The following is a 12,140-nucleotide window of genomic DNA, read 5'->3' on the forward strand; positions in this document are numbered from 1 at the left end:
CTTTAAGGGGGTAAAAAAGGGGGTGGAAGTTTGTATGGGGAATCAATAACCGCTGAACCGATTTGGTTGAAATTTGGTATACAGATAGTTTGAGTCCCGGGGAAGGATATACAGGGTGGAAAGATAAATCGGGCCCTGGAGGGAAACTACCTTAAATCCTTAAGCTGGCTCATTTGACTTAAAGGAGACATTCCTTTATTTTGAAAAAGAAACAATTTTTTCTTCAATTCGGCTTGTCTAAAAAATCTTGAGTACTAAATATTAGATTTTATGGATATTTTGTACGACAGACGAGTGTAAGACCTAATGTTTCTTGGAGAAATGTTATCATTAACATTAACTGTATCGACTAGTAGAATAAAATTGCGAGTTTTTATATTTTGGATTTTTTTGTCGGTTTGAGTCCCGGGCGAGGCAAGCGAGTTTTAGAAAATCTGTGAATGTAGTTTTGTTTCATTTTAAAAATAAAGGAATATCTCTTTTAAGTAAAATGAGCCAGCTTAAGGATTTAAGGTAGTTTCCCTCCAGGGCCCGACTTATCTTTCCACAGTGTACAGTATTATTTATCACCCCATAAGGGAGTAGAAGAGAAGAGAAGATAAGAGAAGCTTCGTATGTTCCAGAATATTCTAGAACATTCGAAAGTATTCTGGAATGTTCCACAATGATCTATAATGTTCTCAAATATTCGACAACATTCCAGAATGTTCTGAAATGCTGTGGAATGCTCTCGAATACTCTCGAATGGTCTGGACTGTTCTAGAAATGTCAAGCCACGGAGACCCGAGACGGCTTCGAATGCTCCAGAATATTCCACAACATTCGAAAGTGTTCTGGAATATTCCACAATGATCTAGAATGTTCTCGAATATTCGACAACATTCCAGAATGTTCTGAAATGCTGGGGAAAGCTCTCGAATACTCTCGAATGTTCTGGACTGTTCTAGAAATGTCTAGACTTCGAGACCCGACACCTCACCAGGTACACATTTTTGTAGGTATATATTTATTTAAACATTATTGCACAAAATACAAATCAAATGTACAAATGGCGGACTTAATGCCTAAAGCCATTCTCTACCAGTCAACCATAGGGCTAAACAGAGATGTTATAAAAATGGTGCAATAAGAAATGTAAGTAACATATTTCACGATCTATTCTGAACTTTCGTTTTTTTAAGTTAAGGAACAACTTCTTCAACTTTAACTTCTCTAATTTCTTCAACTTCAACTTCTCCTACTTCTTCAAATTCAACTTCTCCTACTTCTTCAACTTCATCTTCTCCAACCTTTTCAACTTCTTCAACATCAACTTTTTCAACTTCTACTTCTCTAACTTCAACTTCTACTTTTTCGACTTCAACTTCTCCAACCTTTTCAACTTCAACGTCTCCAACTTCTTCAACTTTAACTTCTTCGACTTCAACATCTACTTCTTCAACTTCTGCAACCTTTTCAACTTCTTCAACTTTTTCAACCTTTACAACTTCTTCAACTTCAACTTCTTCAAATTCAACTTCTCCAACCTTTTCAACTTCTTCAATTTCTCCAACTTCTTTATCTTCCTACTTCTTCAACTTTTACTTCTAGAATTTACCCAACTTCTTCAAATTCAAATTTTCCAACTTATTCAAGTTCTTCAACTTCTTCAACTTCAACATCTACTTCTTCAACTTCTGCAACCTTTTCAACTTCTTCAACTTCTCCCACCTTTTCAACTTCTTCAACTTCTCCAACTTGTTCAAATTCAACTTCTCCAACCTTTTCAACTTCTTCAATTTCTCCAACTTCTTTATCTTCCTACTTCTTCAACTTTTACTTCTACAATTTACCCAACTTCTTCAAAATCAAATTCTCCAACTTATTCAAGTTCTTCAACTTCGACTTATCCAACTTCTTCGACTTCTCCAATTTCTTCAACTTCAATTTCTCTAACTTCTTCAACTTCTCCAACTTCTTCAACTTCTCCAACTTCTTCAATTTCAAGTTCTCCGACTTCTTCAACTTTAACTTCTCCAACTTCTTTAACTTCAACATATCCTACTTCTTCAACTTCAACTTCTCCAACCTTTTCAACTTCTTCAACTTCAACTGCTCCAACTTATTCAAATTGAACTTCTCCAACCTTTTCAACTTCTCCAACTTTAACTTCGCCAACTTCAACTTCTCGAACCCCCAAGTTGGAGTGGAGATGGAAGTGAAGTTATGATACAAAATTAATAAATAAATAAAATAAAATAATGTCTTAAATTAAAAAGGGCTCAAAAGATCTTTCGTTACAAATAAAGAAAGTTCGCATTTTTGACTAATTAGTCATCCATTTTGGGGGTGAAAGAAGGGTGAAATAAAAAGCAGATTTGTTTAAAAATTATGGTACCCAAATTACTAATTACACGCAGACGAAGTCGCGGGCAAAAGCTAGTTATATAATAATAATCATACATCGGGGTTTTCGGTGCGGGAATGATTTCGTGTATTTATAACTTTGTTTATTGTAATAAATTTACCAAACTATAAATTAAACGTAGGTAGTAAGGTCCAAATGTGCTTGGAAATGTTAAATTAGTATCGTTTTTTACAGTTTTTACCTGTTCTTTGGCTAGTGTAAAACATTCCCGCACCGAAAACCCCGACGTATGATAATAATACACAGTTTTGTTTCCAATACCATATTTTCAACTTTACAATAACAACATATTCTTCTATCTTCAGGTGAGGTTTTGAAAATACAGTTTACAAAAAACTTAATCTCGCTTATTTCAGTCTTCACAGAATCCCCTTTTCCTTATTGTTAAACTAAAACACCAATCATCATCAAATAAAGGATTCAATACAATAAAACAGACATAACTTGGGAAGCTTGACCTACGACGCCGCCATTGCGGCGATGCTCATCTGTCAGTCCTTGGCGCGCTATAGTGAGGTGACCATTTCCAATACCGATTGTTAGGCTTCACACGCGAAAGATCATTATCGGTTATCATTATGAACAACCACTCATATATATATACATACAGCCTTTTAAATGTCACACAAACGGACGGACATTGGAGACAATAAATGTTTTGTTTTGTTTGCACCTTCCAGGCACAAAAAACTAAAGGGACAAAAACAGCCATATCCTGAAACATCTTGACCTAATGAATACATTACTTAATAATAGGTACATAGATTACTTTCTTAATCATTCCGAAAGCGATACAGCACTATCCATGAAAACATAATGAAGTCGATGTTATTATTATTTATTGCATATCGCCCAGAGGATAGCAGCGGGGTGCCAAGCTGTATGATAGTAAATTGAATTGCACGTCATCAGACTAATTCTGAAAACTCTTACAAAAACGTTAAGCTTCCTGTTCTTTTGCTTCACATTATGAGCTTTTATTATGAACAAAGCTCCCACGTTTAAGCGTATTGACATTTCAAAAATATAGTACGACAAATAATCTACTTAAGTTAATTGATCAAGCATAACAGCTACAACAGCCATTGCAAAATCAGTTTATATGTATTAATTGCACGACAATACGATAATAATTGAATGAGATTCCAATGTATGTTACGGTATTAAATAATTTATTAAATTGATGATTACATAGTGTGATAGGTACCCTATGTTCAATCAAATAATTTTTAAATACCTTATCAGTTTTCTGAAGAAATAACTATACCAATATAAAAGAGACCACGTACCGGAAGGCGCAGCGTATGTAGACCCCCCACAAGGTGGACTGATGACCTGGTAAACGTCGCGGGAGTCCGATGGATGCGGGTGGCGCAAGACCGGTCATTGTGGCACTCTTTGGGGGAGGCCTATGTCCGCAGTGGACGTCCTCTGGCTGATACTCGTATGATGATGACGATGATGAAATAAAAGAAATAGATGATGTTGAATTATACGGCTAGTGACAATAACGATATGGCATCGGATCGAGCTATTTGCGTTCAGACATCGTGACAGGTAGACCACGGAGTTGCAGCTTTGAACAATTTTACATCAGAATAAGCTCCCATCTTTATTATTCGGGAAAGTCTCGGGGATAAATTAATACTGTTGCGGCTTTTATGAACAGGTCGAACAAGAAATAATTAATTATTTCTGTTATCCTTTCCTTTTTATTCGTAGTAGATATTTTATCCAATTATATTTCTTTGTAGGAATAAGACGTCAGAACATTTTTTATCTCTCGCAACGTCATAACAAAGCGGATAAATATCTTAGCACATTTGAGTCGCTTAACTTCAAACTTGGGTAAATCCATCTGTCAGATTATGTGATTATGGTATTAAGAGAAGGTAATAGAGTAGATATTTGCTGAGAGGGTCGAATGGATTTACCCGAGTTTGAAGTTAAGCGACACATTTGTAATCGCCCACAATGTTAAGTGTACATCGATGGACCTTATGCCTTTTGTAATAAGGTCCACCGATGTACAGTTAGGAGTGTTGCTGTTTGTACAATCATCGTGTTAATTATATCAAATATCGTGTGTACTGTGTACGTCGAGGTTTTTATTAAATTAACGCAAAACGACTAGATATTTTCTGAGAAAAAATATCACATTCCTCATAATTAAAGCTCTTAAGTAGCTGTTTCGCTAATAATATATTACACACGTGATTCATTTAGAAGACTTATCTATTATAAGTGAAATGTCGTCAACTTATTTATTGTTTCTTTATTAAAATAATGAAGATTATATTCTTATGTATTCCTAGGTATTCGTTTGGTGAAAATCACTTGATTCTAAAATACACTTTAAGGGTTTCTTTTGATTAATTTTTAAATATTTCTCCCAAGGGAAAACAATATACAAAATCTTAATATTGATTTACATTCAGTTCAATCAAATTTCTATCACGACCCTAACTACTTTGCATGTTTATCAAACCGGAGGGGTTTCCTGAAGGGATGTTTATCCCTCAGCGGCTCAGTCCAGCTCGTTTTTAAGTGTTTGTGTTTGCTGGATGACTCACGCTAGACCGGGCCGGAGCTTCCGGAGCTTCGTTTTCTATGGAAAGCACCAGGTGATCACCGATCAGTCGTCATAGAAAATGACATGTCGGACGCCTCGGCCCGGGTTCGGCCCGGTCTAGTCATCCTTTAACTGTATTAGGTAGGTATAGTAGGTTAAGTAGCTGAGGGCCTACTACAAAAACCGAAAATCGAAATTTCGCGGTAAGCCCTCTCCTGGTCTGGTAGATTTTTACTTTATATGTATGCCCGGAACGTTTCGGTCGTGGGTCCTTTCTGGCTCATTTCAATATCTTTTGATGTTTTCTGTTAGTAGCTTTTCGATGAAAGAAAACTTCTTTGGAAAACCTGCATACATCTACAAAAAAATAAACTTATCGTGAATGTGAATGCCCTCTTGTCAAGCCCCTGTTATCCTTGAAAGGTGGAATGTATCCGCCAATGGGACATAATATTAAATCTGACGACGACGACTGAGTATAATAAACATTTTTTATTAAAGAAAATGTAAGTTCGTCGGCAAGATGGATCTGCAATATCTGCATGTACATTTTATTAATATTATTCGGTAGAGAATTTTTACTGACGGTTTCTGAACATAATGTCGTCACATCCTTTAAGAAGTGTAACTCTTACGGTAGATATATTATGGTACACGCTTCCCTAATGGGTAATTCTTGTTCTTATGCATTTTTTGTGTAACACGTAAGAATAGCATGTATTTTTGTGAAAATAAGTAAACTCTATATCAATACACTTGGCAATTTACCTCTAGTTTTAGGTCAACCTCAATGTATTGTCCTAAGAGTATAAGAAACATATAAAAAAAATATTACAAGTGCGAAATGTCACGGACCGTGTAGTGTGACTTCCCCAGATATTGTGATATTTGTTTTTTTTTTGAAAAAATATGAAGTGTTTTTGAAATAATTTATATCAAATATAAAACACTAATCCTTGTTCTACAACACTGTTTAAAAATTGTATGGATTTATAACGATTTTATATAATTTTAAACAACATACATTTTGTGATTAGTTTTCGCGTCACCACCGCGCGTGGTAATATAAACATGCGGTACTCGGTAGAAAATTATCTTTACTACTGGCAGCCTTATTAAAGTTTTTTTACAACAGCAACACTGTGTTGTTGTCAGGTTTACAAATGGCTGAAGGGAGAAGTTTTGTCGAAAATTATTTATTTGTGTTCATTTGAGAAAACGGTCAACCTTAACGCGTCACCGCCGTGTTAGAGTTTTAAAAGTAAGTTGCAGTTTCACGTTATTGTTTGTAATGTAAGATATACCTCATACATTGCAGATTAAGCTAATTATTTAACATTTGCAAAATCAAAGGAAATGTTTATGTAATATCGAACATGTTCCAAATTATCACGACCATGGCCTCAAAAATCTGTCACCGCCACGGACTTTTGAGTCCACGTTCGTGGCATATAGACACGTGGTCGTGTCATTCTTAATTCGTTTGATTAATTTAGAGGCACATGCACTTTTCAGAAATGCATTTTTATTAGCTACAGATCATTTGCTATTATTGTCCGACTGCCAAAGCAAAAAAAAATGTTTTTCGCTTGTATGTATGTATGATGTGTATCGAATTCTTTGTCACGCTCTGCAGCCTTTGTAGTTTGACGGATTTCAACGTCTGAGCTGTCTTTAGTGTCGTTAGGTTTATCGTAGTCATAGGAGTGACTTAGGCTATGTTAAAATAACTATATAAATCAAAATAGCCGAGTTGGCCACAAAAATGCCGAAATGTCACGACTGAGGGACACTGTCACAACCGTGTTTATGTACTCATTTTATTTACTTTTCCTGAGGGTATTAAGCTTGACCATATGAATCAAAAAATTGCTTTTTGTATGTACTTTTGATATATGTAATAATATGTGAAAAATAAAAACGTTTATGAAAAAAAAATTTTTTTGGACACAATTTAAGAATCACCCTAATATAAGTGTAATGTAAACAAAGAAGGGTCGAGGAAACTTTGATGGTGCAGTTGGTTCGAACGATTTCCCTTTTTGGCAGTTATATTATCCATTTTTCTTAAATATCATCTTCCTCGCGTTATCCCGGCATTTTGCCACGGCTCATGGGAGTCTGGGGTCCACTTGGCAACTAAACGAAATGAATTCTAAATAGAGATAGACCAAGAAAAGACTGCAGAGATTTTGACAGCACACGCAGTGCGGGTGTTATTTTAAACGTCAAACTTCTATGAAATTCATATTTAATTACACAAACGGGTCTACTGCGATATAATTTCATTGTATTTACCTTAAATTTCGACGTTTCAGCTGAGTTGCACCAATCATTCAATTCAATTGAGTTGAGTCGTAAATAACACTGGCACTGCGTGTGCTGGCAAAACCTCTGCAGACTTTTCTTGGTCTAACTCTATAAATAATCACTTTTCTAGCACGCCGCCCGCTACTCATCGCCTGTGAAGACACCGTAGTCCGACTGGTGTCCAGCGGTCGCTTCCACAACTCCGTGACCCTGGCCTTCAACCCTCTCGCTGCCGAGGACATCGAACACGCCGACCTGATCTGCGGCATGGACGCCATGAACGAGGTGCCCGATATCTAAACCGACCGACGTGAAACCTGCTTGAGCCGTGGCACTGTATTGTTAACTCACTTGCAGTAGCATTTAGTTTGATAAGAGTGAAAATACTAGTAAGTTTTACCTTTAATTTTTTACAAGCACGTACTTTAACTATTAATCTATCGTCAAACGTGGCAACACTACTTTTTGTGGCAACTTTATCATATAGAAGCAGCTCGTATTAAGTTACTTAATATAAATACAAATAGCTAATTTCTATGAACTGTTTCTATTAAGTAATACCATATGGTAAAATTGCCACAGAAGGTAATGTTGCTACGTTAACGGTACTTAGGGATATTATATTTATTGAAGACGACTTCACAATATAATTTAAGCCGCAATCCAGTCGCGAATTTACACCGACAGTAGTTTTGCAGTAGCACACACACCACCATTTTAACACTGTCAGTGCCAAGCGCCCCATTTCCTAAACAAAATGAACGTACGTGTTCTTGGCAGTGAATGTTTTAACTATCCACTGTTTTACATTTCCTGTTAGCGTATCAACGCGCTCTGAAAAACGGGTTATAATCACTTCAATAAACAAAATTTAACGTGGTTGGGATAGAAAAGTTTAAGCAGCTTAATAATTAATGACCCTGTAATTCAAGGGTCTCAATAATGGTAACTATCCCTCGTAACTCAACGCGACCCTGTCACTGCAAAACTGGCCATTTTATTTGGTGCTACGGCTCTCATACTAAGCGATCCAAAAAAAATGTTCCGATACTAAAATGTCAATGTCATTATTTGTTTGAGAAACTGTTTTAAACTTAAATGTTACATTTATAAAGATAAATGCTGAACAAGGTTTATATTACTGCTATGATGTTTTAAAAAAGAATGAAGTTTACACGCTGGATATCAACTGTGCAAAGTATTTTCTATAGATACTTTTATACTAGATGTTCCAGTCAATTCTGTTAGTAGTCGCATACTTAATAGCACCAACCAAGTTATGTTTAGGTAGTATGTATATCTATAGTTAAGTGCCAATTATCTACGGGTTTTATTTATTACTGTATAAAATACAGAAAAATAATTCTTACTTAGTGATGTTATTTTTTGGTGTATTAATGAATAAGGCCTAGTTTTGTGTACCTATTTTAATCATGTTTACATTGGAACTGTAAGTAGATTTAATAGCTAAACTGTGTCAGTATCTCAATCTAGTCATGTAAGAAAATTATAAAAATGTACCTACTAAAATGTGTACTAGCCAAATTGTCCATAAATAAAATAAACTTCTTACTGACCTTTTTTTATTCCATTATGACAGTTAAATGCCGTAAACTATCAGATATAAGATAGAGTAAAGTGATGTGTAATAAGTTGATAAGTTACCTACTTACTGACATCATTTAATAAGTTACTTTTATTATTTTATCAGTCTTCGCTTTTTCAAATATTTAAAAAATAAATATTAAAAAAAAAATACCGTTACTGCTGTTATTCTATCTTATTTTTGATACCACCTATTTAAGTCAATCTACAATAAACATTTTGCGTATAATGCACCTAAATATACTCACATTGTGTATTGTAATGGAAATATTTAAATACGTTTTGATCGAAAAAAAGAATAGAACGATTAAATAAAGATAAAAGCAAAGTAAATCTTGCCTTTTGCTCTTCATAGGTTACATTATATGATTTACAGTACATATGGTGCTACTTTACCGCACTAGTGCGATAATAAGCTCATTACGCAACTATGTATACCATATGAATTGTAAAACGTTATACGGTACATGTGCGTATAGGTAATTCGCAACCCGTGTCAACTTCAAACACTCCCTTCGGTGGTTCTCTCTTTGCGAATTTCCTATTATTCGCAGATCCAGTGCACCTTATTTTACTAAAACCCTTTCTTTTTTTTACTGGAAGAAATATCTTCTAAAAACGCGACTTTGAAACAGAATAGTGTAAAAACCCTGAGGCTCTGAGACTTGAAACACAGGCAGACAATAACTACACACACTAAATAATAAACAAGATTTGTTTAAGAAACGCACGGATCTTATAAAATATTCTCTTACAGAGATTTAAATCAACATTTTCTCCCTTTAACTAAGGATCTAGGTCAGAGCAATCGTGGAAAATTTTATCCTCTCATATCAGGTTACACGTAAATGTAAATTTGATCTTATGAGCCTATTGGGTTATCAAATAAGTAAACGTTGAGAAAGAAACGGAATTCGGAGCATATATTAGCTTTAACAACATAATGTTGGAGATCAGGAAATACATCCATCGATAGAGTCAAAATTCAATGCGTTGTCTTATTTCTGACCCCTTTTCTGGCATTGAATACAATTAGTGGAGGCATCGACGAATTTATTTTCAACCAATTATTAGGTTCTATGCGACAAAGTAGCATAAATTGTCGTTAAAAAAATCTTTGTCGATATGGCAGTAAACACACCGTATCGTGATAGATTTATTTCTACTAGAAATACATGTACCTACTAATACATATTTGTAAAACGTCATGTAAAAAATCTGCTACATTTTACCTTAATGTGATTGTGATTATTCAATTTCGCGGCTTTTGTTTTAATGATAAAACCAGAGACCTCATAAAGTTTACATTTATTTTTTTACGGACTTTACTTTTAGAGTAAAGTTTGTTCAGGCACGTTATCTGTCGAATCAGTATTTTTATGAACCTCAATTTTAGTCTTCCTCAACAAAATTTTACCTGAACCTAAATAAGCAATCATTCTCAGAAATTTGCTTTTCAAGGCAAATTATCTACCGTGTCAACTTTTCGAGTAATTAGTTTATTTACCCTAGAAATGATTTCGTTATGAGTTAATTTTGTTTGAATGCAATCACCGTTACGTTGCTTCTTGGTTTCCCTGTGATCTTAATGGAAACTCTACTTTGCAGTAAATGGCCAGTTTAATTGAGTTTAATGGTAGTCAACATAACATCAAGTCAACTTCACCATAGACAAGTACGTAATGAGGTTTGCCAATTTTCAAATTAAAAAAATACATGTCTCCTTCTAGCGAGGCCTCCAGAACATACATTTATTTATGTAGTTAACGCTGTGATCTTTGTATGTACTACTATAATAACATAACGCATCATATGTAGTTCTCAGCCGACTTAGATGGGACCAAATAAAAAACAAGAATTATGTGTAAATTATTTTCATTATCTTGTTGCGAATGTCAGTATTGTCAGTTTCCAAAAATTGTGTAGGAGAGTGAGGTTGTTTTTTGTATGCAACGTAGCTATGTTATATTGTTTCTTAATTTTAATATTAATGAGAGCAAATAAGTAATATCATTACAGCTTGTGTAAAATTGTCGATATTGGCGAGCTCATCTAGGAAATGTATGCATAGAAGTGGGTTTCGTGTTTCGTATCTTTCCAAGTTTAATACTATACGAGGGTTTGAAAATACGACGAAACCTGCCGAGAAAAGATATGCACTGCCTTTTGCCCTTTGTCTCGTCTTGGCGATGGCACGGCCGTGCCCCCAGGACAGATGAGTTCGCACATCAGCGCCATCTACATTCATTTTCTCAAACTACGTCCTATTAGCTCTAACTTGTCTCCACTGATCATATTGGTTGGTGAAATTTTAACTGGAGGGCTTCAGAATTGAAACTTTCCTTAATATGGATTCTGTTTTAACCAAATATAAATTAAGTTCAAAAGATTTGTAAAATTTAAGAAAAAAATATGCCGTCGAGTTTGACAGCTAAAGCTAGTAATAGCTAATAATATGTTTCGCGGTAACTGAACTATCTAACGTCAACTTTTGACAACCAAAGTTATTAATTTATAAAACCTCGAAGCTCTTGATTCATATTAAATTGGATAAAATCTTTATCGGGTCCCAGGAAGTGAAATAAATAATAACACATTTTAATTCAATTTATTGATTATTTTCCAGGTAAGAGATATTAATTGGATATTTAAAGCAAAATATTATAACTATTGTCTAACAGTATTCCGATAAAATATTTATTCTTACTACAGTGACCGCACTTTAGGAAGAACAATTAATTTATTAAAATTCCGTATAACTGTACAAACAAATTTACATAATGCAGTTAATATTTAGCTTATTCAGAAATATTATATCCAAACTCTAAAGCAAGGTTTGAACTAAGTGAAACTAATAGGCTCAGATAGGGTAAAGTACCATATGGTGTATTATTGGCACCTTTTCCTTTTAAAAATAGGTGCCAAGCTAATCGTTGAGTTGTTGACCCAATTTAAATATATTTACTATAAATTTAAATGTCAACCAACAAGTGCCGTTTTATTAAATGAATTACGAATATAGTTAGTGAAATTCAAGATTATATTATTCTTCCTTATTTTTCGGTATGCAAGTGAAACCAAAATCTCGTAGGTACTTAATGATTAATAATTTATTTTGAGTCATCAATACACACACTATGCTGTGTGCTGAACATTTTCAAATTAATTTACTCAGCATTATGACTGTCTCTTTATAAGACAACTGTCAACGCTACATGGCTTTGACAAAAATATAACGATGGCTCT

At 34.5% G+C, this 12,140-nt stretch overlaps 2 protein-coding genes across 2 annotated transcripts in view; one reads left to right on the forward strand and one right to left on the reverse strand.

The window, feature by feature from the left end:
* LOC134792061 (corticotropin-releasing factor-binding protein) overlaps positions 1-7,720 on the forward strand; it is a 44,292-nt gene extending 36,572 nt beyond the window's left edge. The window contains exon 7 of the mRNA XM_063763185.1: positions 7,420-7,720. Coding sequence (XP_063619255.1) covers positions 7,420-7,589 — 170 coding nt within the window. The 3' untranslated portion in view covers positions 7,590-7,720. The remainder of the gene's footprint in view (positions 1-7,419) is intronic.
* The window catches only part of LOC134792074 (serine protease nudel), a 388,506-nt gene that overhangs the window by 116,308 nt on the left and 260,058 nt on the right, over positions 1-12,140 (reverse strand). The window lies entirely within an intron of this gene.

Source organism: Cydia splendana, chromosome 7 (assembly GCF_910591565.1).
Source record: "Cydia splendana chromosome 7, ilCydSple1.2, whole genome shotgun sequence".
Classification (NCBI taxonomy): Eukaryota; Metazoa; Arthropoda; class Insecta; order Lepidoptera; family Tortricidae; genus Cydia; species Cydia splendana.